Here is a 24,568-nt window from a genome sequence, read left to right on the forward strand (position 1 = left end):
TGAGGTTTGTGTTCTTCTGATCACCAGTAGACACAAAAAAAAAAAACTTGCTAATTTAGATTATTTTTATTTACACAAACATACTTCCATGATTCCTTCTTTCTAGGTGTAATTCCTTCCAAGTTTGGTAACAATAAAGATTTTGGTTCAAAAGTTACCCATCAAAATGGGAACTCCACAAACTGGGGGAAGAGAAATCCACGACCACCTGTCCTGTTAGGCTTCAGAATCTCTCTGCAGCCCTGCTGGCCACCACCCTGATGTTGCCATAGACCTTTGAAGGTGGGCTTCCTGTTGGATCAAAGGATTTAAAAAAGGTCATGAGTCTGCACCACCACGTAGGTTCCAACATTTGATTCAAAGTATGTATCCTCTGTAAAACAAATGTCTTCTTACCCAGGATTAGGTTACATATTGCTGTCCGGGCCATCTTGATATTCTGGAAAGACCCCAATATGTGAACTTTCCTGTTGAGACACAAGAGAGCCTTGAATGTCCCAAACTGAGGAAACTGAGGTTTAAACTTCTCTGTAGCTAAACAACTACAAAACACAGAAGTCCACCAACCACTCTGCATGGATACAAAAGATAAAATTACCCTACTCCAATATGTGGCACATTTTTTATAAAACAAAGGTACCTATTTAAAACCTAGAAAAGAAAGAGAGGGAAGTGTCCTAGTTTCAAAGAAGTGAATCATTCCACGGTGTGAAGCCAATTATATGTACACGTACTTAATTACAAACTGTCTGCAGAATGAACTCATCTCATGAAGACAGAAGAAGAAATGAGAGGTTAGTGATCCTGCATCAATACGCATACTCACGTGTCTGCAAGTACAATGCGAGTCTTTGTGACGTTTTCAATGGTGAATTTAGTTTTTCCTCCCTTTCCTGCTATTCTTCCAATGGCTCTCGATAAGTGGTCTCCTTTCAGAAGTTTTACTGCCGAGACGGACACACATCATGACACTCGACACTTAATTTATTTCCATCAGGCAAAATTTGTTATTTCAGAGAGCAGGCAGGAGAATGCAGTGGTACAACTTTACCATCAGTGATATCAAAGGTTTCCAGGAAAAGCTCATCTAATCTGATGAGAGCCAGGGCGTCCTGGAAAAACAGTGTCAGTGTTATATCACAACCAAAGATTTATAATACATCCAGAATTAAATACTGTTACAGGTATTATACAGCCGAGTGTTGTGATTTGAGTTTGTGGCTGGTTTATGACCATAATGCATAGTGCCCAGAAATGTGCTGTTATTCTAAAAGGTCAAGAAGTCAGATTCATCACTTTAATTTTCCCCTATAGTCAAAGCTGTCGTGGATCAGCTCAGCCCCATGAGAGGCAACCTTCTGTAGTCCTAACTAGCAAAACCGATCCAACAGATTTTTGAAGCAGCTTTTAACCCCTACTTCCACCCCAACAAGAATAAATAATCTTAACTTAGCTTTAGATGTACATTTTACCTACTTAGGTTAAAAGTGCCGTCTCTCCCTACTAGCTTCAATGGCCGTTTCATTTAATCCCTCGACTTGCTTTGTACTTGACCCATAAACCCTACTCATCCACGCTAGGTCTGCCTACATGATCAAATAACAAAAGAGCACCTTATTTATTTAGCCAGGAGTTTTCAACATGGGAACATTTTCCTTTCAGCTGCCATTTCTACTGCTTCCTTCCATCCTATGTGCTATAACAACTACACAACCCACTGTACAAATACAGACTTAAATAAAGATCAAGTCAAATCTGGACACTGTGGTACTTACTTCAACCTGGAATCCTAGAACAAACGCTTTAACAAAATCTGCTGCTTTTGTGAGCGAGGCAATGTCCTTTGTTTCTTTGCACGTCTGAAACATAGAAGTCACATTGCATATGTCAGAAACACGTATGAGGACAAGAGAAAATCAAATAGTGTCTGCGCAAAACTTACTTTGAGTTCGACATTTCTAGTTTTTAGATTGAATCTGACTTGAAGATGTAGATTCTCCACAATGGGTGTGAAAATCTTTAGCCAGTTTTCTTTCAGCGGCGTGTATCTGTGAGCTGGGACAGGGACCTTGCGCATTTCATCAGATCCCTAAAATACACATCAAATGTTGAATTCTCTGCTGTCCACCACGACACACACACACACACACACACACACACACACACACACACACACACACACACACACAGTATTTCCACAAATGCTTAAAAGCCCAGCTAGAATGAGATGATTCTCAACTGTACAGTTTTACACCCTTATAACTAATTATAAGTGCACAGAGATAATTTAAAGATGCAGCAGGTACTAGTAAAAAGCTATTGAACAGTGATGTCATGAATCTTCAAATAATTACAACATTTTATATTGTGAGTATGGGCGAGTCAGCAATTACATACACCGATTCTGATTCTTCTGATCACTTCGTGACCAGCAAACACTTAATTGTGAAACGCACTAATAAAGTGTTGGTTGACAGTCAAGAAAATTCCTAAAAGTTAAAAACTCCGCACAACAATCGTGTTGAGTTACTGCGCATGCGTACACCATTAAAGCTACCTTGGAAAATCTACTTTCTTATTAGGTGTTATAACAGTAAACATTTTATGCCCACATTGAGCATCATTCTGTCTAGACGCACAATGCCTTCACCTGACGGTACAAACCTTCAGTTTGTCGCCCGAAATTGGTGGAAACTGTGGCCGCTTCGTTGCCACCGACTCTGTGTCCATACCTGCTCCATCTTGTTCACGTTTTCGTTTCTGAGTCTTTTTGGATTTAACCTGGGTGAAGGTTTCCGAGTCGTCTTTATTCGCCGCTGAGTCGCTAGCTGTGGGAACAGGATCTGTGTCGGTGTCCATCACGAAACGAGTTTGATATTAGATTTAAAACGTCAACAGTGAACTCTGTAACCACACGCGCATGAGGGTGTCCTCGTGCAGCTCGAAGGACCCAAACAGCTAGATCAGCGCCCGAAGAGTCAAAGTGAATATTAATCAAAATTTAATCAACAAACAAGGATTTCTTTCTTACAATGAACTAAAATGGTAAATATATATATTTTCCATAATATCTCTGTTGATTGTAATAATTAAATTGTGTACGTGAATGGACATATTTCATCGGGCATCTCTTTAGGCACCCGTACGCTCAGCTTGAGGAAGGATTCAACTGTTTTGGATGAGGTCCGCGGCTCACGTTCATCTATTTGCCATTCAATTTAGACATTTAGAAACGTTGACATATTATTTCCAGATCGGCAGAGATGTCATCGCCACTAGCAAAGCCTCAGATTATTGCGCACATCCAGAAGAGTCTGAACTACACCGTTTTCGATAGTAAATGGATTCCGTGCAGCGCGAAGTTTGTGTGTCTGGGGAACTTTGCAAGAGGAACCGGAGTGATGCAGATCTATGAAGTACAGCATGGAGAGGCACAGCTCATCAAGGAGGTGGGGGACATGTCAACCTTCCTGTCTTCTGATGTCTTAGTAACATGGTGCCTATTTTTGGGTTAGCGGGCTTATTCAGCTATGGTTGCAAAAGAAATCCTCCAAAGATCTCCATGGCAACAGGCAACAGAAAAACGGCCAACTAGCTAGTTACATATCGTGCTAGCAAAGTGGTGGAGATAGAAATAAGAACGCACAAGATATGAGCTCACCGTGATCATTGCTTTTCTTTTTCGGAATTAACTAAAACCTCCCCTTGTGTTTCAGGTAGAGAAACCTAAACCGATAAAATGTGGGACATTCGGTGCGACCTCTCTCCAACAAAGACACATAGCAACTGGAGACTTTGATGGAAATCTCAATATATGGTATTTTCGACACATTCACTGCCTAAATATTGGAAGGTTTTAATTACAATGACAGACTACAATTCACAGTTGAGCCTAAATTCTAAACTGACTATTCCAAAGACTCATTTGATAATTATCATTCCCCTGAAGTATTGGCCAGTTATGTAATCTTTTTATTTTTATTTTTAAAGACTTGTGTTAAAATGGACTCTGGACCGGTTTTGCTTTATTTCCACAGGAATCTAGAGATGCCTGAATTGCCGGTGTACACTGCTAAGGCTCACAAAGAGATAATTAATAGTATTGACGGTGTTGGTGGCCTGGGAATCGGTGATGGTGCACCCGAGATAGTCACTGGCAGCCGAGACGGTGATTAGATGTTTGATGTGATTTACTTTATATTAAAGCATTCACATAAAGTAGTATCAGTTGATCTTGGGATGAATGTCTAGCAAATGAAGTGAAATCTAAACTTATAGTTTCCTGCATTATAGGAACAGTAAAAGTGTGGGATCCCAGACAGAAGGATTCACCAGTGGCCAACATGGAGCCTATAGAAGGAGAAACCAAGAGGGACTGCTGGACAGTTGCATTTGGTGTGTGAAATCATTAGTTAGAGTTTAAGAATGTTACTAATGTTTGTGTCAAATCTTTGTAAACACATAACATGGATGAATTTTCTCCTGGCTCTATGCCACAGCCTGTGGATTAAACAGAAAGTTAAATATAAAATTAACATTTGTTCTTTTATCTTGAATGTGTTGACCTTGTGTTTCTAGGTCATGCTTTCAATGATCAGGACCGTTGTGTATGTGCTGGCTATGACAACGGAGACATTAAGCTTTTTGACCTGCGGAATATGTCCGTACGATGGGAAACCAACATTAAAAATGGGGTAAGGTGAACGTGTTCCGTGGCATTTAGCGTGTGTGAGTGTGGAGTTTGATAAATGTTGGATTCATGGAGCTGGTGAGGCTCCACCACAAGGAAATTACACCCATTCTAGACGCAGAGAGGAACTTAAACTGACGGCATAATTTATCTGCATCAGCTCTGAAACTGAAAGAACAGCCTTCATACCCAGAACATGTGTTTTTATTAGGATGAACTGTTGAAACTGTTTTTGCAATGGAGTCAGCATTTGTAGCTGTAACTTACTTTCCAGAATCATTTAGACTGGATACAAATCCACAGTGGAATTCTGACATTAATATGTTTTCTTCATCCTATGTTTAAAACACTGCATTAAATTAGTTACGCTTGCCGTTTAACGACAGATTACATTTGTCAGTGGAGCGATGACATGCAATTCAGGCATTGACTGTTATTGCCTCTTACATCATGACCAGGTGTGCTGTGTGGAGTTTGACAGGAAAGACATCAACATGAACAAGCTGGTGACAACCTCACTGGAGGGAAAGTTCCACGTCTTTGACATGAGGACGCAGCACCCGACCAAGGGCTTTGCTTCTGTTTCAGAAAAGGTAACTGGGCCGCATGTACGTTTGGCTCCTGTGTGGGGGGGGATGTCACTGTCCAAAGGTCATTATTACAGTATTATTTTTTACACTTGTATCAAGGGAAATAAGTTTATTTTGACCATTTTCACAGCTGGAAGTGTTTCTGTTAGATTCTCTGTGGACCTGTGACACAGGCCAAACACAACTCTGGACCAGTGAGGAAAGTGAAGCGTGGCTTTTTGTGGGAAAATGCAAGAAAAACATGCTTAAACCAGCATTAGTCCACCTTGGCCAGGTGTTTGCGAGGTCTCAGAGCTGAGAAACCGTAGCTTTCTAAATATTTGCCCAGCAATCAACATGAGTCACAGGGTTCCACCAGATACAAGTCTAAAGACAGTGTAGCTTTACCCTGTATCATTTCATTGCCAACCTGTAGATGAACTGCACACTGTGTTTTCTATGTCATCTTGCTGGAGTCTGAATGCACAACTTGCTACAAGATAGAAACCTTCTGTTCTGTTGTTGGTTCAGGTGTTTCCCACCTCCCACTTTCTACAGTATTCTGACCTCTGACCAGTTTGACTCTGGGACCAATTTCCAAATTAAGTGCAACATTTTAGTTTAATCATAAAACCAGAATTTGACCACTGAGCAAATGTCAATTTTTTTTTCCTGTTTTTGCCAAGGTTTGACTTTATTGCTTGACGACTTTCTTAACCCTGAGGTCATTTCTGCAGCTCGACCACCACACCTTTTTCTACTCAATCTTCCGTTAATATGCTTCAGTTTAGCAATCTGTGAACAGGAAGCCCTTTCAGCAGCGGCCTTCTGGGACTTACCCTGTGAATGTCTTCTGTCAGCCAGGCTTTCCCCATGATTGTGGTTAAATTCAGTGAACTAGACAGAGAAGTGGTATTTATTCCATGTGAATAGAAATGCATTCAAACCCTTAATTAAATATTTGTGTTGCTATTCTTTGGATATGTCACTATGTGTTATTATTTCAGAATATGCATCTATTCTAGCCAGAACAATGTTGAAAGGTTTGGTTTCACACATACAATCTGTTTTCCTGGGATGCATTTGCTTTTACTAATTAAATTGTTCTGGGAACATGTTTTAGGCTCATAAGTCAACCATCTGGCAAGTGAGACATTTGCCTCAAAACAGAGATATCTTCATGACTGCAGGGGGAGCAGGCAACTTGCACCTCTGGAAATAGTAAGCAGTTCATCTTCAGTCAACGCAGCGTAAACTGCCATCATGCTGAGTATTTCATGTGTTTTGTCATTTCCAGTGAGTATCCTGCTCAGAGATGCAAGAAGGACTCAAACGGCGTCGATGTGGGTGTTGCCGGCTCCATCAGCCTGTTACAGAATGCAACGCTGTCCTCTCAGCCAATCGCCAGCCTGGACTGGAGCCCCGATAAGCAAGGATTGTGCGTTTGCTCCAGTTTTGACCAGTCTGTGCGTGTGCTGATTGTCACCAAACTCAATGTGGTCTGAACAAGAGATCACACAAATACTGATGGTCAACATATGTGCAGCCTAAGACTAAGCAAGAAACAGCTGCAGAGATTCATCCAGTGAAGTTAATTCACTACATTAGTATGTTGTTTATTAAGACAATCTATCACATTTTTCTCATCAAATCAAAAGGCCTCTGCTGGTGTGAAAGAAATGAGTCATGCACCCTGTGGCTTGGATTTACACTTTGGAAACATATTTAATTTCTTGAGTTTTAGTAGCAGTTGAGGTGAGTTTTGTTTGGGTCAACTCAGTTTTTATAAAACTGTTTAATGGCTCTCTTTTTTACTAATTAAATGTGATGTGAAAAAGTAATAATGAAACATTTTCTCAGCGTCTTCTTCCTAATGTTATGACATCAGTAGTAAGTAAGTAAGTAGTAAGAAAAAGCTCCGCTTGCTACTGCATGCACTGAAAAACAGTGACTTTGATTTTACCAGCCACTCAGTTAGGGTTCGTGGCCAAAATGGGCACATTAAGTGTGTTCTGGAATTCTTAGGTTTATAGGTTTATTGCTACGTCCGTCCATCCATCTCCACTTCTTACCCTGGGGGCACAGGGGCAGCAGTCTAAGCAGAGAGCTCCAGACTTCCCTCTCACCGGACACTTCCTCCAGCTCTTCCGGTGGGACCCAGGGCGTTCCCAGGCCAGAGACATAGACCCTCCAGCGTCCGGGGTCTTCCTTGGGGCCTCCTACCAGTGGGACACACCATCCAAAACTAGATGCTGACTCCTCTCGATGTGGAGGAGCAGCTATTTCTGTGCAACAGAGCTGCTCACCTTATCGCTATGTTCACTGCATAAATATGTTAACTAGAATCAGTTTTCGTATTGAGTAAAAAATATTCATTTATTTTTCAAATTATTTAACCATTTTAATGCGAGTTTCTTTACATGAGTAACACTTGGAAAAAAATCTTTTAAACAAAATTTTTAGTGCCAAGGTGATTTTTGAGTCCTACAGAGCAGTTATACCACATATGCAACAAATTAACACAAACATTTATTTTATGCATTGTTATTTTTTTAACAGGAAAAGCAAAATACAAAAAAATCTCATTGTGTGTGTCACTGTGTGTCATGGCCAAATAAGGCAACAATGAGATTAAGTTGTAATTCCTTCTTTCTACTTTTACTGCATAAATAAAATATGTTAACTAGGATCTTTTCTTTCTTTGAGTATAAAATATAATTTAATTTAATTTGAATTATTTAACCATTTAAATGCCAGTTCGTTTGCTAGAGACACTAGGGCCAGAGTGGTCATTCCACAGCTGGAACATGTAGTCAGTCCTCTTCTATGGCTGCACGGTTCACACCCTCCTCTCATATTGCTGGAGGGCTGTGGATCATGCCCTCATTCAGACATGTGTATCTTGGCAACAATGACATCAGCAGTTGTTCAACATGGGGTTTAAGGCCGCCTTGCAATTGCTGGCGTCACTGTCACGCTGTCACGTGGCCTAGCTTTTCCAGAGACGCCCTCCTTTGATTGGATTTAGAGGATTCTTAATTGTGATGGATTGATTTTCACAGGACGAAGGCATTGTATGCAGAGACATCCAGGAGAAAAGCACCAGTGGCTGGTTTTCTTGACAGCTGTAGGTACCAAGAACCCTGTCTGTTCTCACCCCCTTTGCACATATTGTAGAACAGAATTGCATCAAGCTTCATCCTCACACCTTCACAGAGTTCTGGTTCCCTATGCTTTGTGCTTCAAAGAAGCACATTCTTCTTTGTGTCCTGTTGGGTACCACCATGGTGGTGAAGGTAAAGACAGTTGACAGAATGTGCCTCTGTTGCAGCTGGAGGTGCTGGGAGTCAGCTCTGCTCTCTTTCTCCTAATCGTGCCAACCACAACCTCTTGTAAGGAGTTCTTCTGCCAAGCGGAGCTCTCAGCTGCATCAGCATAGCGTGGCTATGAGACTCTGCCTTGCAAATACGTTTTTTTGTTGCAATTTCACACATTGGTGAATTTTTTTTCATGTGATCATATTTCCTGGCTGCATTGGAATGCAGAAAGCCATCAAAACAGCCCTGTTAGTAACTAAGAAAACTACAATTTATTGCTCCCGTGACTAAAATTGGGCAAAATAGATAATTTTGTACAAAACTAATTTTTAATGTTAAAATGAAACTTATGCTGTAAATAACAAGGAATTCAAAAATGTAGTTTGAAAGGGAGTCAACTGGTCAAAAATAGCTACATAGAAACCAGAAGACACAACAATGGTACAACAATAAACATTTGCGTCAGAATACTTCAGGTTTGTCACTGTGACGTCGTACCCGTGCTGTCTCCTGTTCAGACTTGTTGACAGGTTTCTTACCGTAGTTGGGAGGTTTAACTGATCCATCTGGTTTAGCAGCTGCTCTGGTTCTGCAGAAAGACTCAAACGCTCCAAAAGAGATTACACTGTAAAGAAACACTTTTGTTAATTAATTTGTGCTAATGCAGAGAATATGCAAACACATTACATGTCTGCCAGCGGGAACATCCAGGTATTGTTGATGTCTTGACGTTACACAGTGATGCAGGTCTGCCAAGCGCTTGACTCACCTGGTTGCAGGGCTCCTGGCTGGAGGCCGGCCACCTCTGCCCCTCCTAATGGGAGGTGGAGGAGCAGGAGCTCCTGAATGTAAGATTAGGCCCATTTGCATGAGTGTCAGACCTGAGTGACTCACTGCTCAGCTGTTCAGGTGGTTCCTATTTCCTAAATGTAGCAAAATTGCTACCAAAACACCGGCAGTGACATGCACCCGTCTACATGCTAACCCAGAAATGATGTATTTTAGCTTCCTGTGTGTCCACCAGCTTCTGACAGGGGTTGAGGCAGGTGAGAGCTGTGAGGGCCTGGCGTCTTTCTCCCACGAGGAGCTGCTTGTCGGTGCCAGCCTTGGCCCGGCGCTCGCCCTGCTGGATCATCCTCTGCAGCGCGGCGCCGTCAGCATCCAGCAGCACCCACTCCAGCTGCTCGCACGCATCGCCACAGAGCGCGCACACACACACACACACACACACACACACACACACACACACACACACACACACACACACACACACACACTCTCTGCAGCAGAGACAGGCTTTCACACTTACACTGGTTCACACACCGATGTGAATGTTAAGACGTTTCTTTGAATCACACCTTCATAATGGAGATATGTGAGACAGCTAATTGGAGTTCACACTCACTACAAACTCAGAGTGTCTCCTTTTCTTACTGAACTTCTACTTTACTCCAGTTCAGCAACTTTTAGGCACTATTAATAGAGCAAAAAAAAATAACATTGCTGATTTATTACCTCCAAACTGTGTTTAGTCTCCTGCAAAGTGGTTCTTGTAGCAATTTATCTCTGTGAAAATGGAGATAAACACAGTTGAAGTGCATTTACAGTTCATGAGCTGAGATTTCCCAGAGTTTATAATTCACAACCATTACATGCAGAAAATGTTCTGCACCTGTAAACCACATCCATAAAACCTTCACAGCTGTACAAAAAATAACGTTGTGAACTGAGATACAAACAAGGTACTTCTGCTCTGCGAGCCAGCACTCGGTTCTCACGAAGGGAGATTTGGCTTGTAAATAAAGCAGAGTCAAGGTTGATAGCAGTGATTCTGGCAAATGCAAGTTCCTGATTAATCTTTTACGCTGACCTTTGCATCCAGGTTCCTGTGGGTTTGTATGAACAGTCTAGACAGTGTGACCTAAGTTCAGACACACTGTCACATCCTTTGTTAAAACATCAAAGGCTCAGGAAACCAGGCCTGAGAGCTTCATCCTATGTAAGGTACAGAAAGCAAAGGGGCTCTAGTTCAGTTTATTAGCTTTGTAGTTAAAGTGGAGGCAGAAACATTTGACTGAAAATGGAAATTCTGTAAAGCAGTGATGTAATGACAAGAATTTCTAATTAATTTATTGATTATTGTGACATCCATGTTCCTGGGAGGTCATAAAGCAACTCCAGTCACCCTGTCAACACTAAACCTCTCTAAGCTTTAGTTTCACCTTTACCTCATCCAGTGCGAGCTTTGATGAACAGGAGCTCCAGTGTATGCAGCACACAGCGTGTTGTACATGGAATGCTGGGCCTGCAGTACAAAACTACAGTATGAGGGTGCAACAGCCTGTACTGACAGCTAGTAACACATCAGCACTTCCTAGTGTGAGTGGCGTCGATTTGTCCCTGCTTCTACCTGTGAATTACTGCCATCTGCTGAACAGACGGAAATCTCCCCCATAGTGTCTCCAAACGTTAGCTGTTAGGCTGTTAGCGGTTAGCTGTTAGCTGTCTGCCCCATTTCCTGTAACTTCTATGTTTTGTTAAAGTATAAACGTCAAAAGGAAGCTGTGACAAAATACATACTCGTAGTTCTGTATTTATTGCCGAGTAGAAGTCTTTGTTACCAGATGTTCGCTCTTCCAAACAACAGATGGCAGTACAGCATAGCAGAAAGAGACTGCGGTGACGAAGTCTGTTTCACATTTATCGTTTCCAACGGCTACATCTTTTTTCCGTGAAAGACGAAAAAAAATGTTTTAACTATAGTATAAATTGCTTCTCTAGCATCATTTTTAAAATAAATTGCCTCAATTGTAGCATTTTCCTGAAATAAAAGAAATAAAAGATCCATCGTTTCCATCCATCGTCGTGTTTTTTATTATTAATTGTATTCATCTTATCTACTGTACATATTCTAATCTGGTTGTTTAATTGTTGAGTAATTGTCTGTTTATTATTTCATTTTAATTTTATTTATTTAATTTTCATCATTCAATAATTTTATAGTGTATCCAACAATGTGTAGCTTTATACACATTTCTACATATTACAGATAACTATGAAACGTTACTTTTAGTACACGCACATAGAATATTTTTAAAAGCAGCAACATTTAAACTGAAATAATTCTAATTTAAATTTAATGTAACCTTAGTTTAATTGAGACGGACGGAACTGTAATTCAGAAACTAACTTCAGCGGTGTGATAAGACGCTGTTTAGGAACGTCACTTCCGGTCTGCGAAAGCGTGCTCCGTGCTGTAAGTTAAAAGATAAATAATAAACGCTCGGCATTGTACACATCAAATTTCAATGACTTTCTATGTTCTTGTTATTAGTTAACATTTTTTACTTCAGGCATTAAGAATTGTCACTAAATGTTCATGTACCGAAATCGTTCGTCTTCTGTCGTGTTTGCTACTTGTGCTAGCTTTAGCTTCACCAGGCTAACATGATCGCTGCGTGCGTGGGTTTAATTTCAATGGTAAATGCACCTCACACTAACTTAACAGCGTATGGATTTGATTATTTTACAGGGAAATGGAGGCGAATACCAACACAGAGGACTATCCTCAGGAGATAGACGAACAGCTTACAGCCTTTGACTTCTCACTTTGTTCTATTAAAACCATGATGGAGAAGCTAATGTCGATGCCCAGAAACGACCTGCTGCAAAAGGTGAGGAACTGTGCAGACGCAGAGTCCCCGGCGTGGCTCCGTGGTACAACACGAACAGAAGCAAAGTACAGTGTTTTAACGGGCAGGTTATTACACTGGCAGCACATACACACATTTGGTGTTTAACGTGTAAAACCCTGGTGACATATTTCACACTACTGTGTTGTTATCCGTCCCAGTTTTGCCAAGCGTTTGCAGGGTCCTGTCCATCTTAGACTTGGCACACACACACACACACACACACACACACACACACACACACACACAAAAGGTACTTGTTGGATGCCCTACAGTCTGTACCCACCAATCAGTGTAGTAGTGAGCATATTATAATTTTTAATAATTAATTACATTTATTTTAATCTGATGGTTAATTGAGTGCTTTCTATTAACAGCTGGATCCTCTGGATCAAGCCAAGCTGGATCTGATGTCCGCTTACACTCTCAATTCCTTATTCTGGAGTAAGTGTTCTGGATTTAGTCATATGCATGTGCCGTTTAATGAATTAACAGACAGGAAATAAAGATATCAGAAGCATCTTTTATGAAAATCAATATTCACCTCAAGCTGCCTTTCTTTTTGATCACGTTCATAGTGTATTTAGTAACGCAAGGTGTAAATCCCAGAGAACATGGAATCAAACAGGAATTGGTACGTACTACATGACTTTTCCTTAGTAATATTAAATATTTCTCTTTACACATTGTCCAAATGTCATAAAACGATCTGTGTTTTAGGAGCGAATAAGGACGTACATGAACAGAGTGAAGGAGATCACTGATAAAAAGAAAGCTGCTCGTCTAGACAAGGGCGCCGCGGCACGCTTTGTCAGAAATGCTCTTTATGATACAGAAGAAAAAAATTCTAGAACTAAAGCAGGAGCCAGGAAAGCAGCACACTCAACATCTGATTCTCCACAGTCAAAGCGTCCCAAGCGGCGCTGAAGGAAAGGGTTCCGCTGACGCTGCAGTCTGCATCACGTTGTGGGGCAGAGTTAAAGCTGCATGTCGTTAGTAATGATCTGTCTTGTTTACCAGTGAATTTGATGGACATGATGCAATAATATTATTATTATTTTATCAGTGACTGCCACATTCTATAATGGTTTGTTTTGTAAAAAGATATTTGGTTCGCATGCTGTATTGATAATGCAACTTAGGTTTTTATGTTTTCTTTTTTTCTGACAAAGCAGCAATTTTAAGACATTTGTTCAAATGGTTCTATGAATCATAGAAGCATTGTGCATGTTTTTACACATGCTTCAGTTCAGGGTGTGGCTTTTTATAAAAATACTAACAAAACTTATTTTTAGCCTGTTCATTGCTCCTGATTGATTCCTGTTGCACGAAAGACACATTTATTAATTTGTCTCCTGTAAAAATATTTAATACCATCTTCCTGCATTTCACATCAGAATTGCTGTAAATGATGCCTGACTGAGTGTGGCTTTGTTGGGTAGAACTGAGCAAATGTAATCTTTACACCAGTACTTTTCCGTGTATAATATCACTGCCTGTTGCTGCTGCTGCTGTAGCTATGTCTGTCAACACTAAAGACGTTGTGACAGTACATCACTTGCAGTGTAGCGGGATTGGTGCCTAACGAGGTGCACCATCTACTGTACAGTAGCTCAACGACATTCCCTGGGTGAGTCATTTGCTGGGGTCATTGTCTAAACTGGCTGCTTATGACCATACTGCAATAACTAAATATTGGTGCAGTCGTTGTACTTATCTGTAAATATAGCAGTGCTGTTCTGAAATCTAGGCCATCAATGCAAAAGAAATGAGCAGAAGCAAGAGAGGTTGCTCTTATGGACTAATTAACAATGTGTATTACAAATCAGCATTATTTAATTCATGGTAGTAATTTAGTTCAGCTCTGGCTACTGTAAACATTAGAAACACTACTTTAGCTCATGGCTGCAACAGACCATAATACGGATAATGAGACTTCCTTTTATAAAAGCCTATGTCACATTTGACAAAGACATCTGTGTTGCTTCCTACTTGTAATTCTCTCTGCACAGCCAAGATCTTAATCTTAATGTACCCACAAGGCGTCCCTCTAATCAAGCCCAGGAAACAGTGAGGCAGTGAGTTACAAACCCAGGAATGCGTCTTTTCATCATTTCTCCTTTTCTCATCGTCCATGCAGCACCATGCAGAAATGACATTTGTTTAGGCAACCCACCCTGCTCCATCCTTTTACTTTTTCCACCAAGTTGTTGTTTCTAACTCTGTTCAAAGACGCGTGTCAAACTTTGCCTGATGAACGGCCCCGTCTGCATATTGGAAAAATATGGATTTTTTCCCCTTTCCCTCTGAAGCGCTCGCCTTCCTGCGCCCTCTTCCACACATGTGCTCACTATAAAGGAGTTAGGTCACTGCGCGAGCAAATTTGAACAAACAAACTCGCATGTTGAAACCGTGCACCCTAACAAGCTCCAAACGCCGCTTTGTTACCCGCAGTTGTTTATTTATGCTGTTTGTGTGCAGTTTGTGGCGAGGAAGTTTAGATTATGTGGAGCGAAAGGCATCAGACCAAATGAGTTCCCCAGGCAAGATGAAGGAGCAAACACATCCTTCCTCCCTCCCTCCTGAAAGGACGCAGCGCTCACATCACATGCCGTTACCGTCTCCAGCAGCCAGCAGGTTGTGCAGGTCAGAATCAGGTAAACCGTGCGTGAGCAGACGCTGTAAACAGGCGTGGATGAGGGGGAAACACTGCTCTAGTTGCTGTTTGAGTGCTTTATTTACCGAATGGTGGAATCCAAGAGACCCAGAGAGTTTCCATTCACTCACTAAACCCACTTTTGTGTTTGTACATCAGCTCATATAAAGTCAGGTAATCTGACAGTTTAAGCAGGGAAGTGACTGTTGATCACGATACTGTTGAAACTCCTTAAGTGCACATGTTAAAAAAGGATCATGTTTTAAGTTAATTATCAACGTTTCAGTTTGGTGAAAGAATCTAGACTCTCAGATCACATTCACTGGCTCTGTCTGTGATCCATGTTTCCAGTTAATGTGGCTCATTTCAGAACGTGATGGAATAAATATAAAAATAAATATAATTTACGGACACTTGGGAAAGTTAGTTATTAAATAGTTTCAGTAGAAATAAATCAGGCTTAATAGACTTTTCCGCTTTGTGATCAAACTCATTTGCCAGAGCTGACACAGGTTTGGCTCCTGACGCAGTTTGCTGTTTGAACTCGGGTCATTTTTCAGACTTAATTTTGCTCAATCTATTTATCACGTCTATTTTCAAGATGGGAGGAAAAGTAAAACGTTGCGCGTCGCCTATAGCTGGTAATCCTCTAAGGTTGGAATCGGCTTTGATGAAGTGGGTGAAGGACGGACGCTGCAGCGTGATCCTGTCGGACTCCAGGAATTCCATGCAGTCATTTGTGCCACTTTCTATTCGCTTTGCGACGTTTGACAGAGCTGCTGATGAATCACAATAACAGTGATTTCCTTATATTTACCCTTCACCCTGCAGCGCCGCGACAAATGACTTTTTTCAGCAGTCAGCAGGTGAGACTGAGGCTCAGACCACCAACAGAAACTAGACCTGGATTCCTCTGGGTTTAGTCTTTGTCATTTTCCAGTCTGCTGTTTTTTGGGCATATTAATAAAATTAGGCTGCCTTGGAATAAAAAATGCCTTTCTGTGATATTTGGGGGCAAAAAGGATTTGTATTGTCTATACATATAAGATATATAAGAAATGTAAGAAGCAAAGCTCTCTTTAGCTTCTCTGCACTTTGACTGATTTGTTACCAAACACAGCGAGGGCCAAACCTGGAGGAGTTGATCAGCTCCACTAATCTTGAACACCTTTCTGACTTTCCTCCGTCCCCCACACGTCCCGCCTCCCTGCGGGCCTCGGCGCTGAGGTGATGGCATAGTGAAAAAATGCAGAGCGAGGCCTTGAACTGTTCTCGCTAAACACATCACATCATCATCACACTTCATTGAGTTTCCCTCCTTTACGTTACCTTCCTCCTGCCAGTGTGTTTAATCTGCGGAGGGGGAAACGTTGGGCTTGGCCTGACATCTAACAGGCTCAAATGAACTATTAGAAATGAAAACACGGGCTAATTTTAGAGAATCAAGTTGGGGCTGAAGTCGCTTGGACTGAGAACGTGTCGTCCTTTGCGCCAAGCTGCACCTTTAACGGTGAGAAATGCAATTAGCTTTCAACAAAAACCTGAGGTTTGGAAGATGAAACATCAATAAAACTAGTTTGCTCATCCCTTTGCTCCAGGTGCAGACCAGCTTTGGATGATGTCACCCGTGCTGTGGCCATTTGAGGCACTCATCCATTACTGTGGCCTGGTGTTTACCTCTCGTTTTAGGGGGAACGCATAACAGTCCATATGGTCGCAATGTGAAATCTGGGCTTTTCCTCTTTAAACCATGGGCTTCCGACGCATAAAGCTGGAGGCAACCGTTCATTCATCAAAGGGCTGAACGCAAAACCATCTCTAAATCTTACACACACACACACACACACACACACACACACACACACACACACACACACTCAGGCAGCTGCAAGCAAGCAGTGCTCACCGTTACACAAGCTGAGGGTGTACAAAGACACACAGAAAATGGCTCACACGTGTATATAGGCACATGGAGGAGTTGGCTGGAAGTGTGTAATGGATTGGATTCCCCTCATAATTCCCGGGACAGCGTTGTCTTTTAGGTCCACACACAGGCGGATGAGACCACAGCTGTTTGGACATAAATTTCCGAAGGAATGCCTTAAGTCCCAGCCTCGAGCGTGAAGAGCATGTCTGTAGATTCCTCCGCATATGATAAATGATCACCCCCAGGATTCTGAGCGTGTGACCGTGTGTGTGTGCGTGGACAGGGTTTGAGCGTATAGGAGGTCTTGGATGTCGTGTGTGTGTGTGTGTGTGTGTGTGTGTGTGTGTGTGTGTGTGTGTGTGTGCATGTGCGTGTGTTTGTGCGTGTGCGTGTGTGCGTGTGTGTGTGTGTGTGCTTCTGTGCATGCGTTTCTGTGTGTGTGTCTGTGTGTTTGTGTGTGCGTGTCTGTGCATGCGCGGGTGTCGGAGCTTTGAAGAGCGCCATGCTGCCGGTTCTGCAGGAGGACGGGTCCGTGTGGACGGGTCTCCTGGAGTGTGTGTGTGAGGATGCAGACAGCTGGACAGGCTCATAAAACCCACTCCATCTCTTTCCTTTCAGTACAGTAGCAAATAGTGGAGTCATGTTATGCATGTGCGTTGCTTTATGGGATGTTTTGTGTGCGTGCCGCTCAGGATGTGACACTGCTTCGTCAACTGGGAGCGCGCTCCGTCTTATTTCCACCCCTGGATCATTCGTACGTCTTCATTAGTGCAGAGCTGCAGGTTTGAGGGGGTGAATCATGATGTCATCGCAGCCTTCACTTGATAAACCACTCATCCAGACAGATGGACGTTCTTTTAGGCTTTTGGGAAACTTTCACACACTCGTGTTGAATCGCGCACTTGTTGCCGTTTACTGGGCTCCTGAGCAAACAAACTGCAAAACAAGCCGCTAATCAGCGTCTCCCGTTTCCTCTCCGTTCGCCTTCGCAGAGAGGCGGCGCTGGACTCAGGCAGCGCCCCCCCCCCTCAGTGAAATAATGGGGTTTATGGCACATCAATAATCCCTCTCATTCCTCTTCTCGCTTCATTCAGAGCTGGGCTTTACAGCCTGAGGGGCGGAAGGCCTTGATGTGAGCGCCTGGGGCTAACGGTAGCGCAGGGTACTGTAAAGTGATGAAGGGCCTCCACTTTTACGATGATGTGAATGATGTAGCCTGAGAGAGTAAAAGAGCTTGTGAGAGCAACAGCGTGTCCATATACTGGACCGCGTGGATCACACGCTCGGCTGCTGCAGCTCCGCCTCACATTCACACTGGGACTTATTGCAGATGCTGTTATTCCAAATCACGGACATCAAAAATAGCATCGTCTGAAACTCTTACAGTAATAATAATGTAGGTTTTGGTAAAAAAATTCTGCACAATTATAAAATACAAACAATCGTGTTTAAGGAAAACAATGTTTTGTAACAATGTAACAACATTGTTACAAAACAAAAAAATAATTTGAATGTTCCTTAATGTTGAATGGAGTTTTAGCAGAGGATGATGCTGCTCCCACCACTAATACCAGTTGATTCATGACTCAGACCCAGATCCCCGCAGCGGCCACACAGGGGCAGTCCAACACAGCGGTCCGGGCCTCGGTTCCGGCCACATTGACGGGCACGCGGAGCCTTTCCTTCCGTTCCACCGCAGAGCAGATCGGGGGAGATTAGCGCGCGCCTGGCCGCTAATCACGCTTATCACACGGGGAAACAGCAACAGTGCGCGGAGTTTAATGACAGGCGTAATTGTGGTGGAAGTCCCACGTTATGCTGCGGCGGCGTGATGAATGACGAGCGCAACGCGCCGCCTCGCGAGCAGGTCGCTGCCGCGCGCTCCGTTTTGAGCCTATTTGTTCTGGTCGCAACTTTTCCTGCGGGCTTGATTCGCTCCGTTTCAAAGAGGATGAAGGAAAAGGGCTGTTTTTTCAAAGTGGTGCTGCGAGTTCCTGTGTTTCTCTTTGTTCTTCTCTGTGTGCGGTTTGACACCGACAGGATTCAAGTCATTTACACACAGGTTTGTCTACGTCCAGAAAGTGAAAACGTGAATGACATCTGCAGCCAGACTTTAATAAAAGCCTCGTTTCATCCATCGAATCCAGACCACAGGTTTAAAGTCAGCCAGTGGCCGCGGGTGTTCATAATCAGGATCTAATATATATATATAATATATAATAACCCGCTGCTCGCCCCACTGGGCATCAACGGGCTGCTTTCCGTGCGGGTCACCGTGAGCACCCGTGTCATTTCATTTGCATGTGTGTGTGTGTTTGAGATTACGCTGCTGCTGCGTGAAGCCTTGGAATGTTTGAGCGCCGAGCAGCTGCAGTCTGTGCCTGCGTCACCGTTGCTTCAGGCCTAAAAGACAAACGAGTGACTAGAGCCTCGTCTGATGAGGAGGGGGCAAGAGGAGCTGCCGAGCAGCACCAAGAGGCCGCTCGCGTGTCTGAGCGCGAGCACGCGGTCCGGGCTGAAGGCAGCGAGCCGGTCTCATTCAACCTGTGCCACCGGAGGAGGGAACGTCAGCGCGCCGCTCCGTCCTGCTATGGAAAATCGAAGCAGATTGTATCATTAGCCAACGGAGGGCCCATGCGGCGGACAGAGGCGGCCTCTGCCTCAAAGGCCCCCGTTATCCTTCAATCGAGTGTAAACAGCGGCGCCCAAAGACGACGGCCTCCAGAGTTTAAAGCAACATCGTTTATCACGGCCGCTGCAGGTGTGAGCCGCTCCCACCGCCCGTGGGGGGGTCTGAAGCTGCGTCTTTACCCGTGGGAGTGGGTCCCGCTTCGGTTTAATCAAGGGGGGGCATTTAGGCAGATTCCGCCGGGGTCAAGGCGATGGAGGCAGGCGGAGAATCAATGAGATCGACTCACACGCGACGCATCGACCGCTGCTCAAACACAGGCGCCATTGATTGACACGTGTTACAGCAGATGTGTGTTTAACAGGGGACTCCATGCGTTCGACACTGAGTGCAGATTCACAGAAAAAACTGGACCAGGACACTGCACCTTTGAATGTACGTCCCCCCCCCCCCCCCCCCTTCGCCCACACAACCCGTAACACTGTTATCAGTGATCAGACTGATCATCACTAGAGTCTCAAAACATTCACTGTGGAGGACACACAAAATAACGCTGGATGTGAGGGAGAAGCAATGGAGGAGATTAGGGAGGGGTGAGGAGGAGGGAGACAGACCAGGGAGTAGATTAAGTAGCCTTGAAAAGACTGGCTTCCCCGCACACACATGAACCCCCTGTGAAAACACAAGCTAATTATTAAGAAAACAAAGGGGGAAGCGCAGCGACGTGCCAACGCACACAGATCCCCGGCAGAGTAATTGTGCGTGAGCTATTTGGGCTGAAAACAGCACGATTTGGTGCTCCTCCTCCTCAGCACAGCCAAGCAGAATGAACAACATCTGTTCCCCGGGTCGGCTCCAAAACCAGGACAAGGGATGATTCTCGTCAGCGTTTCAATCAAGTCGAGACTTATGTTAGATTTTCCGATTCATTCTGCTAAAACATCATTACTACAGACTAGAATTGTGTGGGTTTGAGTCTCTTTTATTTTACATTAGCTTCGAAACCGTCCAAACTTCATTAGGGAAAAAACAATGGTTCTGCCGTAAAGGGAGCCTCGCATCAAGACTGAGGGCCAAAGTCCATAAAAGCTTGGCTTGGTAACAACGCTATCACTCCCAGCGAGGCCCGGAGCTGGACACCGGTACCGTGGGGTGAACGAACCCACAGCGGCTCCGCGTGTTTCTGCACTGCCTTCTTTCATGCACGATTGATTTATACAATCCAAGAAGCTTTTTGCACTTTCCCTCTGCTTTTCCAGCGCCGGCCTTAAGCAACCCGGCGTCATACTTTCAACCTCACTCGGCAACTGAAGCGTTGAGAAAAGTGTCTCTGGGAATTTGATGATACTCAGCAGCGCAGCGGACGCTTTGGTGCGAAGCCACGCTCTGGGTTGGTTCTGAAGCCACAGCGTTCACCTTAGCAGCGGGCCAAGAGCCCGGTTCCATTCGATTTCTAATGGAGTCAAAACAACTCATGTCAGATGGTGAAAAACAGTTTAAGTGTGAGTGTTTTCATTGTGTGTCCAGGCTGCTATGAGTTAGACTGTGGTGAGAAGTCTTTGTTCCTCGCTTTGAACTTTGTGAACAACCTGTTTGCTGAAGTCAAGGAAATGAAGACGCCACAGGTTTTAGAGAGGATGATTCAACTCCTGCCGTGGAGTTTGGTTTTACGGAGCATGTGACGCTTTGTGTGTGTGTTTTAGTTGAGCGTGTGTTTGCGTTATCATCTCAAGTGTCAGTCAAATGCACAAAGTCTGCAGTTTCTTCCAGTTTTATGATTAAAGGACGGACGGACACGCTTTTGTGTAAGTATGAGAACATAAATATAAGATGCAACAAATGAACACTATAGAATGGGATGACGTTCACACTACAGGTACAAGTAGTTCAGGAGAATTTGGTCCAAAATGCATTTAAGAACCTTAACAGAAGCTCAGAGTGACCTTTAACACCAAAAGAAATGTCAATGAGCTTTTAAATGGAGACACACAGCGTGACCTCCTTTCACAGTAAAAACAAACGCTGGACGAGTGTTTGAAATGAACAGAATCCACCAGTTTTATTTGACTCGAAAGTCCTGAATCTGAGTCATGAACTAAATCTAACCTGCGCTGACCTTGCCATATGGCCCGTGTCTTAAAGTTCATGGTAGGGTATGAGGCGATACGAGGTGGATGCTGGAGCGCCGTGTTAACCTGACCCCCGCGCTCTTCAAGGCCAGCAGCAGAAGAGCAGGTAATAATTCATGGATGAGCGTGTGAGACCACCCAAAGACTGGCTCCCCTGGCAGCTGCTTGCCACGATTAGACTGGAGGACACACTGTACACATACGAGCATATATATATTTAAACATGCACGCACGCACACTGACAGTGCATGCACTGTAAATATATGATAACTACATGCATGTTTAACGTGTGTAATCCTCTCAAAGTGGCTTTAACTGAGTAAAACGTGACCCGCTGAGGTCCATAGATGTTATTTTTCAAAGCCCCAGTGAGTGAGCTGTACTTCACACGGCCTTGAGGCGGCTTCTTTGACACCATCCTCCACTAAAGGCACGACGCCTTTACTGACTTGCGGAGCAGTGTCTGCCTGCTCAGCGTTGACAATGCTATTAAAGAATGCATGCCTTGTGTGGATGACCCTGAGCTACTCAGACCTACTAATCATCAACGCTGCGCAGCGCCAATATTTTGTACAACACTCCAGGCCGGACCAGCTGAAGATATGCAGAGAAGCATAATATTATCCATGATGAATTGCTGTAAAGGCAGTGTCCAGCTTGGTCACACAGCCCATTACAATGGCAGGACCTCAAGAAAAGGTTGAAGCCACTTGTAATCTGTAAGCCTATAATGAGGAGGCGCACACACATGTGCTTGTGCTCACATTTCACCCCGGGCCACATATTACAGAGGTACAAGCAGAGCTGCGTTCCTGATCACAGGAAGAGCTGTGGACGCGACCGCGCTGCTGGCCCATGAAGAAACGCTGTGTAACTCACCTCCGTAACGTGCAATCCAATCGCTGCGGCGGCCATAGAATCCCCAGACGGTACACCTGCTTCTATTCATCCCGCTGGATTCCTGCAGACGAGGGATCATATCTGCCGGGATAGAGATGGGGATTAACGTTTCCAAAAGACAAGACAGACACTGGCAGCTTAGATGACTCCTTTCTTGAAAACCACCTCATTATGGCTCCAGGCACCCTTCTCATCCTCTTATCCTCTTCTTCCTTATCGTGTCCATCTCCTGTGCCTGAGGACTGGATTGAGCCACAGTTATACAGAACAGCACACACACACACGTAACTGAAGCGACTTTGTATCTGTGCAGGTGTATGACGGATTATATGTGGCCTGTGTGTGCATGTGTGTATGTGTTTTTCCTGCACGGGCGATGGAATTTGTCTGTATAGAATTGCACTTATGTTGATGTTTGTACCTTTCTTCCTTTTGTGTGCATCGTACACTTGTTGTGTGTCTGTGTTTTGGGTTTAGGTCTTTGATCCTTTAGGAGCCTGTTAATAGAGAGGTAATGTCTGGTGGGACTGGGTTGCCTGAAAGGTCACTGGAGAGGTGGGGGTGCAGGCCGGGCAGACCTGGCGTTGCCTCTGGGCCGACGTGACTCCACGCAGCTTGTCTGACCCGCTTTCACAGAACCACGAGCAGGCAGCGCCGCTCTGCCTGAGGCGGCTCAGCGCGAGGAGCGTCAGCTGAGCTCTGTTGAGTAGGATTCAGTTACAAGGTGACGGATCAGAAGCTTGGCTTTGGATGCTTTGTAGTTTGTTACACTGCTCAGGTTGTTTCAATATTTCATATAGTTTGATGCAATTAGTAGTTTCTGTTGTTCTCCTGAGCAGAAATGTGATGGAAAAAAACATTTCAGTGGGTTGTGATTTTTAAAAAAATTTTCTTCCTTAACTAATGTACATGAAAATATTTATAATGGAGTAAAATTTGCAAAAACGCGTTTGTTACGGTGGATACTACCAAGTCTAATAAAGCATTTTTGAAAAAAACATTCTAAGCACGTGACGTACTTACCCTCGGAACCTTCTAGGGGCTGTGGAGAAGATGGCACCAGATTAGCGCTGATGCTAATTCAGCAGACAGTAGATTGCTAACGTCCAGTGACTCCGTGTTTGTTTTGCAGCTGCGGTAACGTTGTGTACATGCAGATACAGATAAACCGGTGAAGCGCCGAGCCACTGTGTAAAATCATAGACGCAAGCGGCCTAATTATTAGTTTTCTTCTTACCAACATTATGGATATGGCGCATCCTCAAAGGTCTCGAGGAGCAGGTCAAAGGTCAGTACAGGATAACAGCGCTAGCTTAGTTACTAGAGCTGGTTATTAGCTATTAGATAAGTGTATCTTTACAAGACTTGATTTTATTTGGGTATTTATACAAACTCTATGACTAAAAACAGATTTCATCCTCACAGGAAAATGTTTAGGCACAAGTTTACACCAATGTTAATTAATTTTGTGTTTATTTTAAACTACTTAACTTAGCCAATGGACCGTTAGCATTATTTATGCTAGGGGATAGCTAACAATAATATTAGCGTAGAAAAACCGTCCACTGTGCCGAAGTGCTGCATTCATACTCTTTTGTGTTTCTTATCTAAAACGTCCCTGTTTGTTCATCATAGCCATGAAGGAATGTATTTGCATTTATTGCTAATTAGTCGGAGAGAGGTGGCGGCTGTGTTAAATTTGACCTCATCTAATTATAAATGCTTATTGCTAGTTGGAAAACCTATATATTTTTTAAATATTCCGTGGAGTAAATCTTGTAAATCTTTGCTGCCCTCATCACGTCTGAGTGAAATCTATCTCATCCACTTTCCTTCTCCCTAACAGGAAGCTGTCATCAGCCTCTTTGATGCCAACTAATGAGGCACCTTGCAGCTTGCCATAACCCTCTAATACCCGTCTCCAAACCTTGGCTTTCACCCTCCGTCAGGTCTTCTTATTCACCATGTCACAGTCCTCCCTGCTGGGTAAGCATTTATAAGCAGAGGCGCTGCAAACATCAGCCTATACATGTTTTGGCTCTGCTGTTTGTATAGTCAG

At 43.6% G+C, this 24,568-nt stretch overlaps 3 protein-coding genes and 2 long non-coding RNA genes across 8 annotated transcripts; 2 read left to right on the forward strand and 3 right to left on the reverse strand.

Annotated features, from left to right (window-relative positions):
* Positions 1 to 51: 51 nt before the first annotated feature.
* On the reverse strand, positions 52 to 2,859 carry pno1 (partner of NOB1 homolog). Its single transcript, XM_029175657.3, has 7 exons — positions 2,665 to 2,859; positions 1,943 to 2,089; positions 1,776 to 1,859; positions 1,052 to 1,112; positions 827 to 944; positions 397 to 467; positions 52 to 291 (listed from the first exon to the last, which is right to left on the reverse strand). The coding sequence occupies exons 1-7, from the start codon at positions 2,857 to 2,859 to the stop codon at positions 224 to 226; spliced, it is 744 nt and encodes a 247-aa protein (XP_029031490.1). The 3' UTR covers positions 52 to 223.
* Positions 2,860 to 2,920: 61 nt separating this feature from the next.
* Positions 2,921 to 7,108, forward strand: dnaaf10 (dynein axonemal assembly factor 10). Its single transcript, XM_029175654.2, has 10 exons — positions 2,921 to 3,045; positions 3,137 to 3,183; positions 3,254 to 3,449; positions 3,717 to 3,817; positions 4,038 to 4,168; positions 4,294 to 4,395; positions 4,579 to 4,694; positions 5,149 to 5,283; positions 6,383 to 6,480; positions 6,557 to 7,108. The coding sequence occupies exons 2-10, from the start codon at positions 3,179 to 3,181 to the stop codon at positions 6,762 to 6,764; spliced, it is 1,092 nt and encodes a 363-aa protein (XP_029031487.1). The 5' UTR covers positions 2,921 to 3,045; positions 3,137 to 3,178; the 3' UTR covers positions 6,765 to 7,108.
* A 990-nt stretch (positions 7,109 to 8,098) lies between these two features.
* On the reverse strand, positions 8,099 to 11,466 carry LOC114870682 (uncharacterized). Of its 2 annotated transcripts, XR_003788409.3 has the most exons (5): positions 11,157 to 11,466; positions 10,805 to 10,881; positions 10,447 to 10,571; positions 10,092 to 10,142; positions 8,099 to 9,756 (listed from the first exon to the last, which is right to left on the reverse strand). It is a non-coding gene; the product is annotated as an uncharacterized LOC114870682 (long non-coding RNA). The 2 variants fall into 2 exon arrangements; XR_008692546.1 differs by having other exon boundaries at positions 8,099 to 10,142; positions 11,157 to 11,444.
* A 256-nt stretch (positions 11,467 to 11,722) lies between these two features.
* Positions 11,723 to 13,556, forward strand: c1d (C1D nuclear receptor corepressor). Its single transcript, XM_029127744.2, has 5 exons — positions 11,723 to 11,832; positions 12,109 to 12,250; positions 12,646 to 12,712; positions 12,847 to 12,902; positions 12,989 to 13,556. Exons 2-5 carry the CDS (start codon positions 12,113 to 12,115, stop codon positions 13,193 to 13,195), a joined length of 468 nt encoding a protein of 155 aa, XP_028983577.1. The 5' UTR covers positions 11,723 to 11,832; positions 12,109 to 12,112; the 3' UTR covers positions 13,196 to 13,556.
* Positions 13,557 to 20,435: 6,879 nt separating this feature from the next.
* On the reverse strand, positions 20,436 to 24,188 carry LOC114870724 (uncharacterized). 3 transcript variants are annotated; one of them, XR_003788414.3, is made up of 6 exons: positions 23,747 to 24,188; positions 23,533 to 23,641; positions 22,931 to 23,340; positions 22,675 to 22,751; positions 22,489 to 22,590; positions 20,436 to 20,933 (listed from the first exon to the last, which is right to left on the reverse strand). It is a non-coding gene; the product is annotated as an uncharacterized LOC114870724 (long non-coding RNA). The 3 variants fall into 3 exon arrangements; XR_003788413.2 differs by having other exon boundaries at positions 20,438 to 20,933; positions 22,931 to 23,208; positions 23,747 to 23,887; XR_005898713.2 differs by lacking the exon at positions 23,747 to 24,188 and having other exon boundaries at positions 20,438 to 20,933; positions 22,931 to 23,208; positions 23,533 to 23,670.
* Positions 24,189 to 24,568: the final 380 nt, after the last annotated feature.

The sequence above is a fragment of the Betta splendens genome, chromosome 15, assembly GCF_900634795.4.
Source record: "Betta splendens chromosome 15, fBetSpl5.4, whole genome shotgun sequence".
Lineage (NCBI taxonomy): Eukaryota > Metazoa > Chordata > Actinopteri > Anabantiformes > Osphronemidae > Betta > Betta splendens.